Source organism: Ranitomeya variabilis, chromosome 2 (genome assembly GCF_051348905.1).
Source record: "Ranitomeya variabilis isolate aRanVar5 chromosome 2, aRanVar5.hap1, whole genome shotgun sequence".
Lineage (NCBI taxonomy): Eukaryota > Metazoa > Chordata > Amphibia > Anura > Dendrobatidae > Ranitomeya > Ranitomeya variabilis.
Window position 1 is genome coordinate 191899104 of NC_135233.1, and position 23540 is coordinate 191922643.

The following is a 23540-nucleotide window of genomic DNA, read 5'->3' on the forward strand; positions in this document are numbered from 1 at the left end:
AGGCCGGGGGGGTCTGCCTTGTGAGGGGTGATGCGATGCTCTGCTCGTCAGTCTCGGCTCCATCATCCGATGCTGTTGGTTCCCTGCACTCTATAATGGGCTGCTGAGATTGTGGTTTTCTCGCGGTGTGAAGGACCGTCATGGGGAGGAGGCCGGGGTTAATTACACTTGTAATCTGCTGAAGTATTACAAGCCTTTTCATGTGACCTAGAAGTTGCCTCTGACCGGAGGAGCGAAGAATAAGTCCCAGCGCTGCGGGATCGGAGCGGCCGCATCTCGTCATGTCTGTAAGTAACATGGAGCAGTCGTGTGATAGTGGAGCCTCTGTCCCGTCATCCCCGTCCTCAGCCGTGATTTATCCCGTTCACTCTTTCCTTTCTGTGAATGCTTCTGAGCAGGACGTCTCCTACAACTAGAGGACTGACTACTTCGGTATTATGGACTCCCTTTCCCTCTCCCCATAAACCTGGCATTGGATCCAGTAATTGAGGGGCAACATGGTGACTGTACGGCGTGAAGATCAGTGTCACACGGTAACATGACACTTAGTGACAGTGCGGCATGCATCTGTTCCACTGACTGAGGATCGCTCATCAGTATAACTTGACCAGACAACCCATCTTATGCCTAATACAGGATCAAGCGTGATTAAAAGGGATTTTTAGGGGATCAACTAATTTACTCATTTGTGAACTGCCAATATCGATTTTATGCTTTAAAGGGAACAGTAGGATTTTACATCCCTTTACATCCCAAACTAATGTGGTGACTAAATCTTTACCCGTCATGTAGAAAGGTTGCAAGTGTAGCGGGGGGGACAATGCACTTACAGCCCCCCTGTCCTTCTCCCTTTTCCTCGGCCACCTCCTGACTGACAGGCTGCTCCTGTTTCCTTGCCCTTGCTCCCGGTGTGGCGCCTGCACCGTCACAACACACCACAAGACCCTGTGTATCCGCAATACAGCACCTGCTCCTGTATGTTAGTTTGGGTAGTTTGTTAGGGCCCTGTCTGTAGGACGGATAAGCCTCCTTAGGCTACGTTCACATTAGCGTTGTGCGGCGCAGCCGCGGCGACGCATGCGTCATGCGCCCCTATATTTAACATGGGGGGGGCGCATGGACATGCGTTGTCTTGCGTTTTGTGATGCATGCGTCATTTTGGCGCAACTGTCAGGGCACAGAGGACGCTGCATGATGCAGTTTTTTCTGCGCCAAAAATCATGCAAAAAATGAACACATGCTTCACAAAACGCTGCGTTTTGCGTTGCGTCGCCGACGCTGCGCCGCACAACGCAAATGTGAACGTAGCCTTACCTTGACAAGCCAGCTGGTATGTCACTCTCCATAAGGAGAAACGTTACCTCTTAGACCCCAGTCCAGAGCCTCTCACCTAGCCAAATCCGTTCTCATGCTTCGCACTGACGAGGGCCAACAGCCCAAAATACTGTCTGCGAAATGAGATACTGATTTGGCTTTTATCCTAAGTCATATTGCACGACTCGTTAAAGGGTTGATTGTGACTTGTAGGATCGCTACTTCCAACAGGTGGCGCTATAGAGTTAAGTCCTCTTTTTCTCAGAAGAGGCAATTTGCATATTTAATTTCACAGAGGAGCATTGTACGGCAAATAAGCCTCCTTACCTTGACAAGCCAGCTGGTATGTCACTCTCCATAAGGAGAAACATTTCCCCTTAGACCCCATTAATGGGTAGGCATTTTGGTGCGCTTTTCCCCTTGTGTTCTGCAGGCCTGCTGGCTGACACTGATTAGTGCCCATCGGGGTGGCCGTATGTCTGCGGGCTGGCTGGCGGACACTGATTAGTGCCCATCGGGGTCGCCGTATGTCTGCGGGCCTGCTGGCTGACGCTGATTAGTGCCCATCGGGGTTGCCGTATGTCTGCGGGCCGGCTGGCTGACACTGATTAGTGCCCATCGGGGTTGCCGTATGTCTGCGGGCCGGCTGGCTGACACTGATTAGTGCCCATTGGGGTCGCCGTGGGTTTGCGGGCCTGCTGGGTGACACTGATTAGTGCCTATCGGGCTGGCCATATGTCTGCGGGCCGGCTGGCTGACACTGATTAGTGCCCATCGGGGGGGTCGCCGTATGTCTGCGGGCCTGCTGGCTGACACTGATTAGTGCCCATCGGGGTGGCCGTATGCCTGCTGGCTGACACTGATTAGTGCCCATCGGGGTGGCCGTATGTCTGCGGGCCTGCTGGCTGACACTGATTAGTGCCCATCGGGGTCACCGTATGTCTGCGGGCCTGCAGGCTTACACTGATTAGTGCCCATCGGGGTCGCCATATGTGTTGTCACCTTCTGTAAATCCAACATCTGTTGGAAACCTTTTTTCTATTCATAAAATGTAAGTGGAATTCCAGTGTTCCACGGAGGGCGGATTCTCGGCATTCTTCGCAGATTCATGGCGTAATCTCCATGATATGCTTGTGAGTTGGCTGGTGTGGGGAGCGGAGCCGTCCGCCGGTGCTGGAGAGGCCTCAGGAATGTAGCTGCCGCCGGCTGTACCAGGCTTCCCCACACTCTGCTGCAGGTGGAGGAGGGGATGGGCTCCATTACACTGCTACACAGCCTCAAGCAGTTTGGGGATTTTGGACTTTTTATTTTTCTATTTTTTTTTTATTATTTAATCTATTCAGAGGGTGAAATAAGTAATGAACTCGTCGCCAATTTTCTAAGTAAATATATTTCTAAAGGTGCAATTGACATGAAATTCTAATCAGATGGCGGTAACAACCCATCCAATCCACACAGGCAAAGACCTCACCATAGGTATCCATAAATTGTGTAATAATGAGAAATGACACCGGGAAAAAGTATTACACACTCACTGAAATTTACTTAATACTTCGTGCAAAAGCCTTTGTTGGTGATGAAGCTTCAAGGCTCCTCCTGTATGGGGAAACTAGTCGCAGGCATTGCTCAGGTGTGATTTTGGCCTATTCTTCCACACAAACACACTCCACATCCTTCTGTGACTGAGCTTTAGTTCTTTTCATACATTTCCTATTGGATTCAGGTCCGGTGATCGGCTCGGCCATTCCAGCAGCTTTATTTTATTTCTCTCTGAAACCAATTGAGTCTCCTTGGCCATGTGTTTGAAATCATGGTCTTGCTGAAATGTCCACCCTTGTTTCATGTTCATCATCCTGGTAGATGACAGCAGATTTTTATTAAGAATGTCTCAGCACACTTGTCCATTCATCCTTCAATTACATGAATTTGCCAGTGCCATAAGCTGAAAGTCACACCGTGCTGTTCCCACCTTCAAACTTCACTGTTGGTATGCTGTTTTGTGGGGGTGATATTCAGTGCCTTTTGGCCTCCAAACACGGTGTGTATTATGGCATCCATTGCGTTTAATTTTTGTCTCCTCTGACCAAACTATATTCTCCCATTACCGGTATTTTATAGACTTGTCTAAAGGTTGTTGTGCAAACTTTAAATGCACTTGAACATACATTTTGTTCAGCAGTGGAGTCTTGCGTGGTGAGCGTGCATGCAGGCCATGGAGGTTGCGTGGTGAGCGTGCGTGCAGGCCATGGAGGTTGCGTGCTGAGCGTGCGTGCAGGCCATGGAGGTTGCGTGCTGAGCGTGCGTGCAGGCCATGGAGGTTGCGTGCTGAGCGTGCGTGCAGGCCATGGAGGTTGCGTGCAGGCCGCGGAGGTTGCGTGGTGTGCGTTCAGGCCACGAAGGTTGCGTGGTGTGCGTTCAGGCCACGGACGTTGCGTGGTGAGCGTGCGTTCAGGCCACGGACGTTGCGTGGTGAGCGTGCGTTCAGGCCACGGACGTTGCGTGCAGAGCCTGCATAGAGGTTGCGTGGTGAGCGTGCGTGCAGGCCATGGAAGTTGCGTGCATTACTTTAGTTTTCTTTGAAGCACTTGTACCTGCTGATGTCTTTCTGTAGCTCTCCTTGGCTCTTGGACAGCTCTTCTGATTCATTCAACTTATCAGCCTAATATCTTGCGTGGTGCACCTGGCCGTACCTGACATGTGGTGAAATGATGTGCTTTCCACTTTCCGTCTATGGCCCCGACATTGCTCACTGGAACCTAATGTAGTTTTATCGTGAGCTACGTGCCCATATAGACAGATTGGGGCTGATCATCCTACTGACTGATTCTCTGTAAACATGGTAAGTGATAACTTTCCAACGTCTGAGGGGCCAACAACAATGGCCCCCACCAATCCCAATATATTTGATGCTCTGAAGAGCCCCGGCTGAATGCAGCAGAGGTCGATCATTTGTACCTCCACTCCATCCATTTTGAAAGGGCTTCTGCGGGGAGACAGTGTTAATGGACATGCCTTCATATAAACTATAAAGCTAGCATTCGCAGTGTCACTTCTAATCCTGACACTGCCTAGTATTGAATGTGAGGGTCGATCGACCCCGTGCTCCCAAGCCCTCCTGGAATGTCACGTGATCACATCTCCTTCCATGCAGTCTAAGACCCTGGAAATGGCCAACCCCTGCCAAGCTACCACAGTCCTTCTGTGTGAGCTCATTGTCTCTGCCCCTGCCTATATTTGCAGCTTTTTTATGGCATGTCCAGGAAGGTGGGAAGCGAAGACTGTGGAATAAAGAAGCCTAAAATTAGAAGGCATGGATCCAGAGTGGAATGGGAGGAGAAGGGCAGAAAGAGCTCAGATAAAATAACTGTAGCCTGGCAGGGGCTCGCTGTGCCCACCAGTCCTCAGGCTACATGGAAGGAGATGCGATTGGGAGGGCTGGTTTACTAGAAGCCATGAGAATGCCACGCCGTGTCATCTATGATGTAATGTCCCAGAAGGGAAGGAGGAGGACACTGAGGAGCAGATCCACCAGCACATTCAATAGTAGGTACGGTCAGGATTACAATAGCCACTATGAATGTTGGCTTCATATTGTATGCTAACATGTCCATTATCTCCATTACTCTATCTCCCTGTTTACCTCTTTAATGTGAGCATCGAAGATTGAGTGATGTGCCCTGGCCTGCTGGCGCCATGGCCTGCATCCATCCGGAGCCTCATCCGCCTAGGTTTTCCAAAGCGATGGCGCTTCAGGTAAAAGTTGAGGCCTTTCTCCTGAAGAGGCCGTGTTGGCGTTTTTGCCATCGTTCTTTTATGGCAGCTCCGTCACAGCCATCTTTTTCATATACTTTCAACTATATAGTGTTTCCAAATGAAGCTGTCTCTAGATTGTACATGCTGCTTTTTTCTTCACTGCTTCATGGTGTCCGCCCCCCAAAGTGCTTAAAGGAGATAAAAGACTGAGCATGAGCTCAGCAATATTGCTCTTACATTGCTGTGCATTATCTTCCTTTTTTGGCTTATTACAGTATCCTGTGCACATACCTTAATGTATTATCTTCCAAGATAAGTGCCATATATCTGTATCAAGAGCTATTTAAAGTGTAACTCCTTTCACAGAACTTTTGCCATAGAGACGAGCCAGAATTTTTCATTAGTGGAGGTCAGATTCCGGAGATCGCTAGTCTCATGTGCTAGACATAAACTCCTGAACATAGAAACTACAACACAAAGACTGGGAAGTTGTGCAATGATGAAAATCACAAGATGGGTGCTCATGTTACTGAGATATTACCCTTTTTGAGGGTAGTATGAGCCCCGTGTGCAAATATCCAAACGCTTACAGCCTTGGTTATCAATGCTTTCCATGCGGAGTGCACTGGGGGAATCATCAGAATCCACAGTTGGCAGCTCCTTTGCAGTTGGCGACCAATGATGTTCCCGATGCACTCGATGGGGGACCAGACTGGATCCGCTGCAGGCAATGGTAGCTCGCCTAGGCAGTGCAGGTGGCTTCATATATACCAGCAATGTGCGGCCTGGAACACGCTCCCATTACCTCGCAAAGGTTTTTTCATGCGTTGTCCATGTGGTCTCCAGACCAATCTGTCATTGCGTTCAAGTCAAAACTATTGCTCATTGCTGTGGAGGATAGACCTCCATTACGGTCTTGCTCTGCACCCTTTTAGCCTTTAAGAGCGGTGGATTGAGGTCAATGGACACCTGTCGTCTGACTTGTAGCACAATGTGATGTTCGTCGATCCTGCGATTTCCATAACTCCATGACTTGTCCTGTGTTGCATTATCAATGCGGAGGAGTCTAGAACCGATAGTTCAGCTTTCTGCACCTATAAGGCTGTGTGCACACGATCCGGAGTTGCTGCGTGTTGGACGCTGTGTACCTATGCACCGTCCAACCCGCAGCGGCCAGATGTTAGTGTAGTGGGTGGGATTTCAAGAAACTCCGTGCCCACTATGTGTGCACAGACGCCCGCGGATCACCCGTGGACACGGACATGCGGCGCATCTTTCCAGACCATAGTACTTCAATTTCTCTTAGACGCTGGTCTCCGCAAGATAAATGTCACCCATAGAATGTAGTGGTCAGAGGATTCACCTGCGTTCAATAGATGGCAGCACTTTGGCTGCCGCCAACGTTCACTACGTTCAAAGCGTGGCTAGTTCTGCATCGTGTGCACCCAGCCGAACATCTGATAAGCCTAGGAGTTTGTTGGGTCGATCAGTCGGTGCTACATCCTGTGAACTCCCCTGATTGTCACACTCCTGGAGCAGAAGGTCTGAGAGACACATTGTAAGGTGGGACATGGCTGCTTTGTGGACACATTGTAACGTGGGACATGGCTGCTTTTTGGACACATTGTAACGTGGGACATGGCTGCTTTGTGGACACATTGTAACGTGGGACATGGCTGCTTTGTGGACACATTGTAACGTGGGACATGGCTGCTTTGTGGACACATTGGAAGGTGAGACATGGCTGCTTTGTGGACACATTGTAACGTGGGACATGGCTGCTTTGTGGACACATTGTAACGTGGGACATGGCTGCTTTGTGGACACATTGGAAGGTGGGACATGGCTGCTTCGTCCAATGCTGGAACGTGGATCGTCTTATGTCTTTTTTGCTTTAAATTAAATTGGATTTAAATAAGATTTAACATACTAAATGGACCAAAGTATTGTGATGTTGTGACACCTACAAGAGCTTTTATGACCTCCCATCCGAGGTCCATAGACCTTAGTATAGCGTTGGTTTTCTGTAACTGCTTCCTCCCCTCTCTGGAGGCTTTCTATAAGATTTTAGTGGTGCTGAACATATGTGAGGTCAGACACTGATGTTGTACCAGAGGGCCGGGGAGAGGGTCACAATCTCTGTGCCCGCTCATCACAAAGGTGTTTGATGGGGTTGAGGTCAGGATTTTACGCCACACTCGCCCAACCATGCATTGAAGGACCTTGCTTTGTCACTGGGACCCAGTCTTGCTGCAATGAAGAAAAGGCCCACCCAGCCCCCCAAACTGTTTTCATAAAGTTGGAAGCTAAAGTTATCCAAAATGCTTAAACATGAAGGTCTCCCTTCACTGACATTAAGAGACGTTGACCAGCCTCAGAACAACATCCACCTCCCCTATGCCAGGGACTATAGCCCCCACCCTGGATCTGCCCCCATCCACCTCCCCTACAGCTCCTACCCAACATCCCCACAGTCCCTATCCCTATTGCCTTTATACACTTGCTTTGGCAAAACTGATGTGTATTTGGTCCTGCCAATAAAGCTTCTTTGAATCTTGAATCTTGTATCTCTCCTCCAGCACAAGGTAGTCCACAAAAGCAGACTCGTCCATTAGATGCCAGATGTTCAAGTACAGGTGCTTCTCACTACATTAGAAGATCATCAAACAGCTCATTTATTTCAGTTCCTCAATACAAAAAGTGAAACTCCTATTATATAGAGTCATTACAGAGTGATGTATTTCACATGTTTATTTCTGTTAATGTCGATGATTATGGCTGACATTCATTAACAAATGTTGGTAATGGCAGACTCCGACGAGGGACAGGAGCTTTTATATCTGTAGGAACGGAATGAAAAACCTACTTTCCATGATTTAGTGGAATGTACCCAATATTGTCCATTCTGGGGTGTACTCCTCTGTGATATAGTATTAGATATGTACATAAAGCTCAATAGAGAACTTTCAAAGGAAACGTCCACTCACCGGCTAATCCTGAGCTAACTTGTGTCTTGCAGATCAGTGTACGCGTGACCACGATGGATGCAGAGCTGGAGTTCGCCATCCAGCCCAACACCACTGGAAAACAACTCTTTGATCAAGTAAGTAAGGTCTGATCGTCACTGAGTGTCCCCGATGATTAGGAGAGATTTATTGCATAGTAATAAGGTAACCATAAGGCTGTGTTCACACGTTGATTTTTTTACAACTTTTTTTTTTTCTGCAGCCAAAGCGTGATCTTTTAGCAGTAAAAAAGATGCAGACAGAAAGCATTTTCTTGCTGCATTTTTCAGGATCTCTAAGCTCTGCTTTGCTGCCACCAATGCATGTATGTGAAGACATAAAACATTTCTGGAGAAAAGGGCAATTTGGCCAAATTATTTAGTGGCAACTGTCTGAAAAATAGTGGCTATTCGGAACAAAAAAGTCCATATGAGTTCATGAAAAAACACAAAGCTTCACATGATGATTTTTTTTTTTTTTTAATCAGAGCAGCTCGCTCCAAAAATTAGAATAACAAGCGATCATCATGTTATATGTACTCCAAAATGCTGCAATTAAAAACTACAGCATGTCATGCAAAGTCCAGCTCCGCTGATGTCACAAAGTGGTGATGAGGTTTTATTCAGAATTTTTTTGGCCAATAAAACTTAATAAATAGAAATATTTGATCGTGCTTTCACCTAACAAAAGGCTGTGTTCACACGTTGCTTTTTTGTTTTTATTTTCCTGACTGAATTGGAAAACTGCAGCTGGTCACTTCTTTCAGCGTTTTTTACCCATAGAAAGCAATGAGTGCAAAAACAACATTGACATCAGTTTTTGCAGCACTTATTGACGAAAACACAGACAGAACAGGATTTGAAACCCATTTATTTTTGAGATTTTTTTTTTTTTTTTCCCCCCCCTCAAGTTGAAACCATAATATCTTGTGTCCCTCATAAGGGTACTGTCACACAGTGGCACTTTGATCGCTACGACGGTACGATCCGTGACGTTCCAGCGATATCCATACGATATCGCAGTGTCTGACACGCTACTGCGATCAGGGACCCTGCTGAGAATCGTACGTCGTAGCAGATCGTTTGGAACTTTCTTTCGTCGCTGGATCTCCCGCTGTCAACGCTGGATCGTTATGTGTGACAGCGATCCAGCGATGCGTTCGCTTGTAACCAGGGTAAACATCGGGTTACTAAGCGCAGGGCCGCGCTTAGTAACCCGATGTTTACCGTGGTTACCAGCGTAAAAGTAAAAAAACAAACAAACCGTACATACTCACATTCCGGTGTCCTTCAGGTCCCTTGCCGTCTGCTTCCCGCTCTGACTGACTCCCGGCCGTAAGGCAGTACAGAGCACAGCGGTGACGTCACAGCTGTGATCTGCTTTCACTTTACGGCGGCACTCAGTCAGAGCGGGAAGCAGACGGCAAGGGACCTGAAGGACACCGGAATGTGAGTATGTACTGTTTGTTTTTTTTTACTTTTACGCTGGTAACCAGGGTAAACATCGGGTTACTAAGCGCGGCCCTGCGCTTAGTAACCCGATGTTTACCCTGGTTACCCGGGACCTCGGCATCGTTGGTCGCTGGAGAGCGGTCTGTGTGACAGCTCCCCAGCGACCACACAACGACTTTCCAACGATCACGGCCAGGTCGTATCGCTGGTCGTGATCGTTGGAAAGTTGCAGAGTGTGACAGTACCCTAAGAGCGCAGTGTCCATATTAGTACAGTTTAATTTAGTGGTGTTAAAGAAAAGAAAGCCCGACCAACTCAATGCCCTGCCAATGTGTGATGGTAAACCATGCCCGACCAACTCCATGCCCTGCCAATGTGTGATAGTAAACAATGCCCAACCAACTCGATGCCCTACTAATGTGTGCAAGTGTACAATGCCGACCAACTAAATGCCCTACTAATGTGTGATAGTAAACAATGCCTGACCAACTCACAGCCCTGCCCATGTGTGAAAGTAAACAATGCCCGACCAACTCACTGCTCTACCAATGTGTGAAGGTAAACAATGCCCGACCAACTCAAATGCCCTGCCAATGGGTGATGGTAAACAATGCCCGACCAACTCACTGCTCTACCAATTTGTGATAGTAAACAATGCCCGACCAACTCAATGCCCTGCCAATGGGTGATGGTAAACAATGCCCGACCAACTCACTGCTCTACCAATGTGTGATAGTAAACAATGCCCGACCAACTCCATGCCCTCCAATGTGTGATGGTAAACAATGCCCGACCAACTCACTGCTCTACCAATGTGTGAAGGTAAACAATGCCCGACCAACTCACAGCCCTGCCCATGTGTGATAGTAAACAATGCCCGACCAACTCCATGCCCTGCCAATGTGTGATAGTAAACAATGCCCGACCAACTCACTGCTCTACCAATTTGTGATAGTAAACAATGCCCGACCAACTCAATGCCCTGCCAATGGGTGATGGTAAACAATGCCCGACCAACTCACTGCTCTACCAATTTGTGATAGTAAACAATGCCCGACCAACTCAATGCCCTGCCAATGGGTGATGGTAAACAATGCCCGACCAACTCACTGCTCTACCAATTTGTGATAGTAAACAATGCCCGACCAACTCAATGCCCTGCCAATGGGTGATGGTAAACAATGCCCGACCAACTCACTGCTCTACCAATGTGTGATAGTAAACAATGCCCGACCAACTCCATGCCCTCCAATGTGTGATGGTAAACAATGCCCGACCAACTCACTGCTCTACCGATGTGTGAAGGTAAACAATGCCCGACCAACTCACAGCCCTGCCCATGTGTGATAGTAAACAATGCCCGACCAACTCCATGCCCTGCCAATGTGTGATAGTAAACAATGCCCAACCAACTCACTGCTCTACCAATTTGTGATAGTAAACAATGCCCGACCAACTCAATGTCCTGCCAATGGGTGATGGTAAACCATGCCCGACCAACTCACTGCTCTACCAATTTGTGATAGTAAACAATGCCCGACCAACTCAATGCCCTGCCAATGGGTGATGGTAAACAATGCCCGACCAACTCACTGCTCTACCAATGTGTGATAGTAAACAATGCCCGACCAACTCCATGCCCTCCAATGTGTGATGGTAAACAATGCCCGACCAACTCACTGCTCTACCAATGTGTGATAGTAAACAGTGCCCGACCAACTCCATGCCCTCCAATGTGTGATGGTAAACAATGCCCGACCAACTCACTGCTCTACCAATGTGTGATAGTAAACAATGCCCGACCAACTCCATGCCCTCCAATGTGTGATGGTAAACAATGCCCGACCAACTCACTGCTCTACCAATGTGTGATAGTAAGGAATTCCCCGACCAACTCACTGCTCTACCAATGTGTGATAGTAAACAGTGCCCGACCAACTCCATGCCCTCCAATGTGTGATGGTAAACAATGCCCGACCAACTCCATGCCCTCCAATGTGTGATGGTAAACAATGCCCGACCAACTCACTGCTCTACCAATGTGTGATAGTAAGGAATTCCCCGACCAACTCACTGCTCTACCAATGTGTGATAGTAAACAGTGCCCGACCAACTCCATGCCCTCCAATGTGTGATGGTAAACAATGCCCGACCAACTCACTGCTCTACCAATGTGTGATAGTAAACAATGCCCGACCAACTCCATGCCCTCCAATGTGTGATGGTAAACAATGCCCGACCAACTCACTGCTCTACCAATGTGTGATAGTAAGGAATTCCCCGACCAACTCACTGCTCTACCAATGTGTGATAGTAAACAGTGCCCGACCAACTCCATGCCCTCCAATGTGTGATGGTAAACAATGCCCGACCAACTCACTGCTCTACCAATGTGTGATAGTAAACAATGCCCGACCAACTCCATGCCCTCCAATGTGTGATGGTAAACAATGCCCGACCAACTCACTGCCCTACCAATGTGTGATAGTAGACAATGGCCAACCAACTTAACCCCTAACAACCGCCAATATGCAATAGAATGACGGCTGCAAAGGGGCCTTATTCCCTCATCGCAGTTTTAAAGTGGTGATCAGAAATAAAGGTGTAGCTCTCCTAAGAGTCTGAAAATATCCAGTATCTCCGCTACTGGGGGTAGCGGAGACCCTGGAGAACACAATCCATTCTGTTACTCAGTGGATCACAAACAAAAAAAAAAAAAACTGTGCCAGCTATTAAAACTAATGTCTCTCTTCTGACATAATCTACCTGTCAGTAGAGAGAAATGATGTCCCTGACCCCCAAGATCTGCTGGCGGGCAGCCAGCAACAGCAGAAGTATTTCTTCTATTAGTTCATTTTGATCACCTTATCACAGTGATCAAAAGCCAATAATTGTGATGACACATGGGGGGGGGGGGGGTGACATAATTTTTTTTTATTATTTTAGAATTTTTATTTCTTTCCATTTTTGCAGTTGGAGTTGGTCTTCGGGTTATGGGGTTGGGTTTAGGATTGGGGTTGCGGATGGGCTTGGGTTTTTTTTTTCAAAAGTTAAAAAAAAAAAACAAAACTGAGTAGTGTTAAACTGAAGTTCTCGCTACTCAAGTTTGCATTGTATGATTGGCTAGGCATCAAGTATCATGGATGTTCGAGTGAGATTCTCGAGTCTCTGCCCCATGTGTTTAGTGGCTGTTAGATAATAAAAAAAAAAAAAAAAAAAAACAATACTGGAGTTGACTGTCATACCCGTGCAATCCTGCATGTTTTTTGGGCTATCTAACAGCTGCTAAACATGCGGGACGGAGACTTGAGCATCTCTATCGAGCACCCGCGATAATCTGCATGTCTGAGAACCTGGAGTAGCGAGCACTGACACTCAGCACTAATGATGACACAGTCAATATGACCACCTAATGTTATCAAATTCTGTGTAGTACCTTTTGTGTTCAAAGTCCTCACTATACCCCTGGATAAAATCCTTGAGGGATGTAGTTTCCAAAATGAGAACTTTCAATATGATGACCTAACGTTATCAAATTGTGTCGCGCTTGTGGGTTCAAAATGCTCACTATACCCCTAGATAAAATCCTTAAATGGTGCAGTTTCCCAAATGGGGTCACTTGTGGGGCTTTCCACTGTCTAGGCACACGACATGGTGTCTGCTTGAGATTCCAGCTATTTTTGCATTCAAAAACTCAAATGGCTCTTTCCCTTCTGAGCCCCGCCGTGTTCCCAAACAGTACTTTTCTCACACATATGGGGTATCAGCGTACTTTATTTATCCTTCCACATTCCATTAATTCCTGTGAAGCCCCTGAAGGGTTAAGAGCATCTTGAGGGGTTCAGTTTTTAGAATGGTGTCACTTTGGGGTATTTTTGTCATATAGGCCCGTCAGTCACTTCTAAAGTGATGTGACCCCTAAAAAAAAAAAAAAAAAAAAAAAAAAAAGTGAGATTCTGCTGATCAACTTTGAACCCTTCCAACTTACAAAACAAATTGTTTCAAAACTTTTTATGATGTAAAGTAGACATGCGGGAAATGTTAGTAATATCACACAAAATGGTTCATGAATATCTGGTGTAAAGGCATAAAAATTAAGTTTGAAAATTGCGAAATTTTCAAACTTTTTATATTTTCATAAATATACGGCAATTATATATACCAAAATGTACCACTAATGTGAAGTAAATAATGTCCCAATAAAACCATCTAAAACTCGGTAGTATACACTGAAGTGTTTCAGAGTTATTACCACAAAGTGACACTGGTCAGATTTTTAAAAAAATTTGGCCTAGTCACAAAAATAGCTCCGTCACTGAGGGGTTAATGCCTGACCAATGTGTTGGCTAAATAATGTCCGACCATTGAGCCCTTACTCCTGGAGTTTCCATGTAAATCTCTGAAATAAGTGATTCAGACAGATCCCCCGACGGAAGATTCCCTATAATGAGGCAGATGGAGGCACTGTGGGCGCCGTCTGACCTGTGATCCGGCAGAGTCTCTTTTTAGGACTGCATAAAAGTGCCGTCAGCCACAGTTTTGTGCACTTCTGAAAAAGACACTGCTGAACAGAGGCCAGACAGAGTCCAGAGTAACTCATTATAGTGAGTGGATCCCTCGAGGGTTTCATCTGAATCGCATATCTTGTAAATGTAGATGAAAACCTAGATGTAAGTGCTCAGCGGAGAACGCACAAAAAAACAAGTCTCCATTCAGATCCGTCATCTGCTAACAGAAATATAGGGGGCTTACATGTTACTGGTAGTACAAAGTCTCTAGAAAAGCGCTAGGACTCCCCCAAAGAAATCCAGCAAAACCCCTTGCTCTGAAGTCCGAATGCCCCCTCCCTGAGCCCGTGTGCCTAGACCACAGTTAGCGTCCACACGTTTGGCATGAACATAGTGAACAGATCCCACTTAATTTACAAGTGCATGTTTCCAGAAGAACTAGCTGGCCACAATGTACGGGTACTACAACATACTGGTCACTACTATGGCAGTTTGCAATTTACTCGGCAATATCCACTGCTGCCTATTTATGGAAAACGCCCATAGTCATAATCACTACACCTGTAGATAAATTCCCAGAGGGGTATAGCTTCCAAATTGAAGTCAGCTGAGGGGGGATTCTGCTCCTTGGGCAATTACCATATATACTCGAGTATAAGCCGACCCGAGTATAAGCTGAGACCAATAATTTTGCCACAAAACACTGGGAAAACTTATTAACTCGAGTATAAGCCTAGGGTGGGAAATTCAGCAGCTACTGGTAAATTTCAAAAATAAAAATTTTACCAATAAAAGTAGAATTAATTGAGACATCAGTAGGTTAAGTGTTTTTGAATATCCATATTGAAGCAGGAGCCCCATGTAATGCTCCATACAGTTCATGATGGGCCCCATAAGATGCTCCATACAAAAATGTGCTTCATATAATGCTGCACAAAGGTTAATAATGGCCCTATAAGATGCTCCATATTAAAATATACCCCATATAATGCTGCACAAAGGTTAATGATGGCCCCATAAGATGCTCCATACAAAAATGTGCTTCATATAATGCTGCACAAAGGTTAATGATGGCCCCATAAGAAGCTTCATAGCATAATATGCCCAATATGCTGCTGCTGCGATTAAAAAAAACAAATTACATACTCCCCTCTCATCGCTGGGCGCCAAGTGCCCTGAACAGGCGGGGACACCGGCGCGCTATATGGGCCAGGTGCCAGAGTCACCGCTGGCTAAGGCCCCCATCACTTGAGATATTCACCTGTCCCTGTTCCACCACCGCCCGCCGCGGTGACTGTTCAGGCAGAGGGCACGCACCAAACACGTCATCATGCCCTCTGACCTGAATGTCACAGCCTGAGGACGCGGAAGACACAGCTCGGCGGTGGAACGGGGACAGGTGAATATTGCATGGCTCGCCCTCCCCTTTCATACTCACCCCATCCTGGCGCAGTCTCGGCAAGTCCCTGCTTCTTCAATGGACTCCGGCACGCGTCGACATCTTGTTCTTGTGTTCAGTGGTCACTGGTACCGCTCATTAAAGTAATGAATATGCACTCTACACCTATGGGAGTGGACGCATCCATATTCATCACTTTAATGAGCGGTACCACGTGACCGCTGAACAGAGGAAGAGCTGTGGGCGCCAGAGACCATCGGAGAAGCAGGGACGTGCAGAGACCGGGCTGGGAGGAGGTGAGTATGATGTAACAGCCGCCACTCCTGCCATTCCCCCTTCCCCGCGGCCCCCTGGGACAATGACTCGAGTATAAGCCAAGAGGGGCACTTTTAGCCTAAAAAATGGGCTGAAAATCTCGGCTTATACTCAAGTATATACGGTAAGTGCTCTGTATATGGAGTCCGCAAACGAGTCAAACAGCGCTCCTTCCATCCCAAGCCTCAGTGTGGCCAAGCAGTATTGTACTGCCATATATGGGGTACTGCTTGGTCACATGAGAGATGTGGTCAGTTTGTTATTTCCTCTTGTGAAAATGGAAAATCTGTTCACCGTTCAATGGTATAAAATCCTGTGAGGCCCATGTGGTGTCAGTATGATCACTGCACCACCAGATGAATTCATTGTGGAGTGCATATTGTAACATGGGGTCACTTATGGGGGAGTTCTGCTGTTCTGGCCCCTCAGGGGCTCTGCCAATGTGACATGGCACCTTCAACCATTCCAGCAAAATCTGAACTCCAACATGGCGCCTCTTCCCTTCTGAGCTTTGCACTGCGCCTCAAAACTAGTTTTTGACCACATATGGGGTATTGTGAACTCAGGAGAAATTGTGTAACACATTTTGTGGTCCATCTTCTCCTATTAGCCCTTTTGACAATTAGAAACCTGGGATTAAAGCAACATTTTAGTGCAAAAAATGTAACTTTTCATTTTCATTCCCCAGTGTACAATTCTATGAAATTCATGTGTTTAACCCCTTTGCGACATGCGCCGTTCTAGTATGTCACATGTCGTGTCCCTCCCTTTGATGTGGTCTCTGGCGCTGAGCCCACATCTTTACTGGCACATGTCAGCTGTTTTGAACAACTGACATGTTCCCGGAACAGCCTTTGGTGGTTAACTCGTTAAATGTGGCTGTCAGTCTCTAACAGCAGCATTTAATGTGATCACGCCGGAAGCGTGTCACTAAACCTACACATCGGTGACCCCGTCACATGATTATGGGTCACCGATGGGTCGTTATGACAACCAGAGCTCTCCAGCAGACCTCTATGGTTGTCATAGCCAGATTGCTATGAGCGCCGCCTGGTGGTGAGCATTTCTACCACACACAGGTGATCTGATCATCATCGCCTGTTTTTAGCAGATCTGATGATCGCAGCTTCTCCCATGGAGACTATTAAAACATTATTATTCTTTGTTTTCTTTGTGATAATTTTCTTCTTGCTGAACACTATCATTTGCCCCAGACGCAATGTGTGTGTCCCTGGGTTGAATCTGACGGTATGGCGTTGTTGCCCCCAGACGCGGTGTGTGTGTGTGTGTGTGTGTGTGTGTGTGTGTAAACCTGGGTTGTATGTGATGGTATCATGTTGTTGCCCCGCGGTGTGTGTGTGTATCCCTGAGTTGTATGTGACAGTATGGCGTTGTTGCCCCAGACGCGGTGTGTGTGTATCCCTGGGTTGAATCTGACGATATGGCGTTGTTGCCCCCAGACGCGGTGTGCATGTATCCCTGGGTTGAATATGATGGTATGGCGTTGTTGCCCCCAGACGCGGTGTGTGTATCCCTGGGTTGAATCTGACGGTATGGCGTTGTTGCCCCCACACGCGGTGTGCGTGTATCCCTGGGTTGTATGTGATGGTATGGCGTTGTTGCCCCCAGACGCGGTGTGCGTGTCCCTGGGTTGGATCTGACTGTATGGCGTTTTTGCCCCCAGACGCGGTGTGCATGTGTCCCTGGGTTGGATCTGACGGTATGGCGTTGTTGCCCCCAGACGCGGTGTGTGTGTATCCTTGGGCTGAATCTGACTATGGCGTTGATCTCGCTGGTTGACGTGTCCCCGATACACGCCGTCCTCCTGCTTCCTCACTTTTAGGACATACTAGTGGATTATGGAGAATTTCTGGCAGGTTCAGTGCCATTCTATACAGCCAGATCTGTATGTTTTCACAGTAAAGCAGACTCACTTTTTTCCTTCTAGTAATTGTCGTTCTGAGACAGATTTCTGCCCAAACAGAAGCTGATTTCCACGGCTGACGTACGTAGCTCTGTGCGGCCTCCAGCACTGGATGCAGCCTGTAGGACGGCCGGGAAGGACTGGGTGTTGCCTCCTGGCAGACGGGATGAAGAATGGGACTTATTAACTGTTCCCTTAGCAGGAGTTCTGACTGCCAAATTCCCCGTGTGCTTCAGTCTGGGTGGGGTTGTGAGGGTTTCTAATTCTGTCTGCCTGGCGGCTGTAGATTAGACCTCCTAATGGCCGCCTTCTTCTTAAAATAGACGTCCCTGCGCCTGTCCTGCAATTGCAGAATGATCACTTCTTCCATGTAAGTTTTATGGGATCCTAAATTTCAGAACGATGTTATCCTCCATAGATGCCCCCAGTGCATCGCCGTACACCCAGTACAGAAGCGGAGGATGGGGATTTGGGAGCGCTCCTAGACTTCCTCCGGCAGGGGACGTTGTGCAGGAATGATGGCAAACGGCCTAAGCGACTTTACCATAATTTAATGGGAAACCCAGATGAGTTCGTGGACTGGCCCACCAGAGAACCGGAGAATCCTCCGGTGGGCCCTGGCTTCCCATTCACGAGAGTTCACAGTGCAAACCCTGCAGCTGCTGTGCGGCTCCTGCGTGGGGAGATTTCTTGTAAATAGATTATATGGGCACAGACATTTCAGCAAACTGCAGAAGTCATTGTTACAAGCAACTGTGCACCTGATCAGAGAATGTGGCTTCTTTGCTTCCGTTCTGCTTCCTGAAAAACGGCTCAAATCTATCTTGGTTAAAGCAAGATGGACCTACAGCACAATAAGGCGTCGGAGCACACCTCCTATAATGCTGTATGGAAAGGGGCAAGAAGGACTAGTGAGGAGCAGAGTGAGGAAACAAGCAGAGACAGACACCACAGCAGATCATCCTGCACATACTGACAGATTCAGCTTATCCCAGAGCTGGATTCACAGTCACACGAGTCAGTACTGCTGGACTCACCTCAATGCTGCTTCTGCTACTTGTGAGCAGGTGCTAAAAAGAAAGAAGTGCAAGAATCTGTGTCCTACATATAGCCGCCCTTCTCCTCCCACTAAATCAGAATAAACTTAGAATTAAAGGGCCTACAGAGGGGACAATGATGCAAGTCGTTTGGCCTGAAGTAGTGTTATTTCTCAGCTATACACATGACCTCTTACACTGAAAATGTGCCTGAAGTCACAGGAAATGAGTTATCAGTACCCTCAATTTAAAGAAAATGTCTCCAGGTTTTGCCACCTAATCTGAGAGCAGCATGATGTAGAGTCAGAGACTCTGATTCCAGCAATGTCGCTTGCTCAGCAGCTTGCTGTAGTTTTGATAATCTCCTGCTTATAAAAACTGATTTTATCACTAGAGGACTAGTAAATCTACTGCCTGTATTTCTCCATATTTATGAGCTCTGTCTAACCCCGCCTCCACCTCTGGCTGTTTTCTGTGTGTAATGTGCATAGGCAGAAAGATGCCAATCAGTGGTTTGGGCGGAGTTATGCCAAGCTCAGCATTCAGAGAAGTACTGCTAGTTGTGCAGCAGAGAAAACAGGGATTTTAAGAAAACTGCAGCAGACAGCCCAGTAAGTGACACATTGCTGGAATCGGGGTCTCTGCCCCTACATCATGCTGTTCCCAATGTGTACAGAAAACACTTTTGAGATTCCCAATATTAGATTCCTTGATGAATGATGAACCTGGCCCTTTGATTTCAATAATAAGCGAGCTTAAAACCTGCACGAAGAAACAAGATAAAAGATAAGATGGCCACCTGATCCAGGAGGTGAAACAGTAACACGGGCGCCTAGACCTATAAGGGTATGTGCACACGTTGCACATTTCACTGCAGATCCACAAGTGATTAACAGTACAATGTAAATCAATGGCAAAAATCTGCTGCGTTTTTGCACCCATTCCATAATAGAAATCTGCAGGGGTAAAAAAAAAGGAAGAAATCCACACAAAAACCACTAAAAAAGCGCAAATTCTGACTTGCATTTTCTGCCAATTCGACCATTAAATCTGCATTGTATGCACATAGTTTTTCCCCTCTCTGTTAGGCTATGTCCAGTAGTAAGAGGCTGAGTCCCCGCATGGTATGCCGTGTGCTGGAAGTCTCAGACTGTTACTATGTCCAGGAGTAAGAGGCCGAGTCCCCGCATGGTATGCCGTGTGCTGGAAGTCTCAGACTATGTTACTATGTCCAGTAGTAAGAGGCCGAGTCCCCGCATGGTATGCCGTGTGCTGGAAGTCTCAGGCTATGTTACTATGTCCAGGAGTAAGAGGCCGAGTCCCCGCATGGTATGCCGTGTGCTGGAAGTCTCAGACTATGTTACTATGTCCAGTAGTAAGAGGCCGAGTCCCCGCATGGTATGCCGTGTGCTGGAAGTCTCAGACTATGTTACTATGTCCAGTAGTAAGAGGCCGAGTCCCCGCATGGTATGCCGTGTGCTGGAAGTCTCAGACTATGTTACTATGTCCAGTAGTAAGAGGCCGAGTCCCCGCATGGTATGCCGTGTGCTGGAAGTCTCAGACTATGTTACTATGTCCAGTAGTAAGAGGCCGAGTCCCCGCATGGTATGCCGTGTGCTGGAAGTCTCAGGCAATGTTACTATGTCCAGGAGTAAGAGGCCGAGTCCCCGCATGGTATGCCGTGTGCTGGAAGTCTCAGACTATGTTACTATGTCCAGTAGTAAGAGGCCGAGTCCCCGCATGGTATGCCGTGTGCTGGAAGTCTCAGGCAATGTTACTATGTCCAGGAGTAAGAGGCAGAGTCCCCGCATGGTATGCCGTGTGCTGGAAGTCTCAGACTATGTTACTATGTCCAGTAGTAAGAGGCCGAGTCCCCGCATGGTATGCCGTGTGCTGGAAGTCTCAGGCAATGTTACTATGTCCAGGAGTAAGAGGCCGAGTCCCCGCATGGTATGCCGTGTGCTGGAAGTCTCAGGCTATGTTACTATGTCCAGGAGTAAGAGGCCGAGTCCCCGCATGGTATGCCGTGTGCTGGAAGTCTCAGGCTATGTTACTATGTCCAGGAGTTAGAGGCCGAGTCCCCGCATGGTATGCCGTGTGCTGGAAGTCTCAGGCTATGTTACTATGTCCAGTAGTAAGAGGCCGAGTCCCCGCATGGTATGCCGTGTGCTGGAAGTCTCAGGCAATGTTACTATGTCCAGGAGTAAGAGGCCGAGTCCCCGCATGGTATGCCGTGTGCTGGAAGTCTCAGGCTATGTTACTATGTCCAGGAGTAAGAGGCCGAGTCCCCGCATGGTATGCCGTGTGCTGGAAGTCTCAGGCTATGTTACTATGTCCAGTAGTAAGAGGCCGAGTCCCCATATGGTATGCCGTGTGCTGGAAGTCTCAGGCTATGTTACTATGTCCAGTAGTAAGAGGCCGAGTCCCCGCATGGTATGCCGTGTGCTGGAAGTCTCAGGCAATGTTACTATGTCCAGGAGTAAGAGGCAGAGTCCCCGCATGGTATGCCGTGTGCTGGAAGTCTCAGGCTATGTTACTATGTCCAGTAGCAAGAGGCCGAGTCCCCACATGGTATGCCGTGTGCTGGAAGTCTCAGACTATGTTACTATATCCAGTAGTAAGAGGCAGAGTCCCCGCATGGTATACCGTGTGCTGGAAGTCTCAGACTATGTTACTATGTCCAGTAGTAAGAGGCAGAGTCCCCGCATGGTATACCGTGTGCTGGAAGTCTCAGGCAATGTTACTATGTCCAGGAGTTAGAGGCCGAGTCCCCGCATGGTATGCCGTGTGCTGGAAGTCTCAGGCTATGTTACTATGTCCAGTAGTAAGAGGCCGAGTCCCCGCATGGTATGCCGTGTGCTGGAAGTCTCAGGCTATGTTACTATGTCCAGGAGTAAGAGGCTGAGTCCCCGCATGGTATGCCGTGTGCTGGAAGTCTCAGGCTATGTTACTATGTCCAGGAGTAAGAGGCTGAGTCCCCGCATGGTATGCCGTGTGCTGGAAGTCTCAGGCTATGTTACTATGTCCAGGAGTTAGAGGCCGAGTCCCCGCATGGTATGCCGTGTGCTGGAAGTCTCAGGCTATGTTACTATGTCCAGTAGTAAGAGGCAGAGTCCCCGCATGGTATACCGTGTGCTGGAAGTCTCAGACTATGTTACTATGTCCAGTAGTAAGAGGCAGAGTCCCCGCATGGTATACCGTGTGCTGGAAGTCTCAGGCAATGTTACTATGTCCAGGAGTTAGAGGCCGAGTCCCCGCATGGTATGCCGTGTGCTGGAAGTCTCAGGCTATGTTACTATGTCCAGTAGTAAGAGGCCGAGTCCCCGCATGGTATGCCGTGTGCTGGAAGTCTCAGGCTATGTTACTATGTCCAGGAGTAAGAGGCTGAGTCCCCGCATGGTATGCCGTGTGCTGGAAGTCTCAGGCTATGTTACTATGTCCAGGAGTAAGAGGCTGAGTCCCCGCATGGTATGCCGTGTGCTGGAAGTCTCAGGCTATGTTACTATGTCCAGGAGTTAGAGGCCGAGTCCCCGCATGGTATGCCGTGTGCTGGAAGTCTCAGGCTATGTTACTATGTCCAGTAGTAAGAGGCCGAGTCCCCGCATGGTATGCCGTGTGCTGGAAGTCTCAGGCTATGTTACTATGTCCAGGAGTAAGAGGCTGAGTCCCCGCATGGTATGCCGTGTGCTGGAAGTCTCAGGCTATGTTACTATGTCCAGGAGTAAGAGGCCGAGTCCCCGCATGGTATGCCGTGTGCTGGAAGTCTCAGGCTATGTTACTATGTCCAGTAGTAAGAGGCCGAGTCCCCGCATGGTATGCCGTGTGCTGGAAGTCTCAGGCTATGTTACTATGTCCAGGAGTAAGGCTATGTGCACACGCTGCGGTTTTTGCTGTGGATCCACAGCGGATTTGACGCTGCGGATCCGCAGCAGTTTTCCATGCGGTGTACAGTACAATGTTAACCTACGGAAAACAAAATCCGCAGTGCACATGCTGCGGAAAATTCAGCGCGGATTCGCTGCGGAAAAAAAGAAGTAGCATGTCACTGCTTTCTGCGGATTCCGCAGTGGTTTTCAACCTGCACCAATAGGAAAGTGCAGTTGAAAATCCGCAGAAGAAACCGCGTGAAAATCCGCAGTGAAAACCGCAACGTGTGCACATACCCTAAGAGGCCGAGTCCCCACATGGTATGCCATGTGCCCTTTTCCTCCCTTCTCCGGCCGCTGTGCCCGTGTCTCCCCCCACTCCCCGGTTGCTCTGCCCATGAGTCGAACCACCCCTCTTCGGCCGCTGTGCCTGTTTCCTCGCCTCCTCAGTCGCTCTACCTGTGTGCCCCCCCCCCCCCCTCACCCTCTGGCTGCTCTGCCTGTGTCCAACCAACCCCCCCCCAGGCCGCTCTGCATGTGTGTCCGCCGCTGTGCCAGTGTCCCCCATCCTCTTCGGCTGCTCTGCCCGTGTGCTCCCCCCCTCCTTTGTTTGGCTGCTCTGCCAGTGTGTTTCCCGCCCCCCTTTCTTTGGCTGCTCTGCCCGTCTGCCCCCTCTTCGGCCGCTCTGCCGGACACACACACACACACACACACACACACACACACACACACACACACACACACACACACACACACACACACACACACTGTGGCCACTCTGCAATAAGTAAGCTGCGGACAGTCTGCTGATCCTCGGCCCCCTGGTTAGGTCACTGAGGAGGGGGCCCGGTCAGTCTTATTCTCCGGTCAGCTGGGTGTCATGGCCGGGCTGCAGTTGTCCCTCGTGGTGATCTGCTGCCACGTGGCCGGATCATTTATTTCCTCTGACCTACAAAACCGATCTCGGG

General features: G+C 48.3%; 1 protein-coding gene across 1 annotated transcript in view; it reads left to right on the top strand.

The window, feature by feature from the left end:
- The window catches only part of LOC143804843 (moesin), an 89546-nt gene that overhangs the window by 40521 nt on the left and 25485 nt on the right, over positions 1–23540 (top strand). The window contains exon 2 of the mRNA XM_077283343.1: positions 8087–8170. Coding sequence (XP_077139458.1) covers positions 8087–8170 — 84 coding nt within the window. The remainder of the gene's footprint in view (positions 1–8086; positions 8171–23540) is intronic.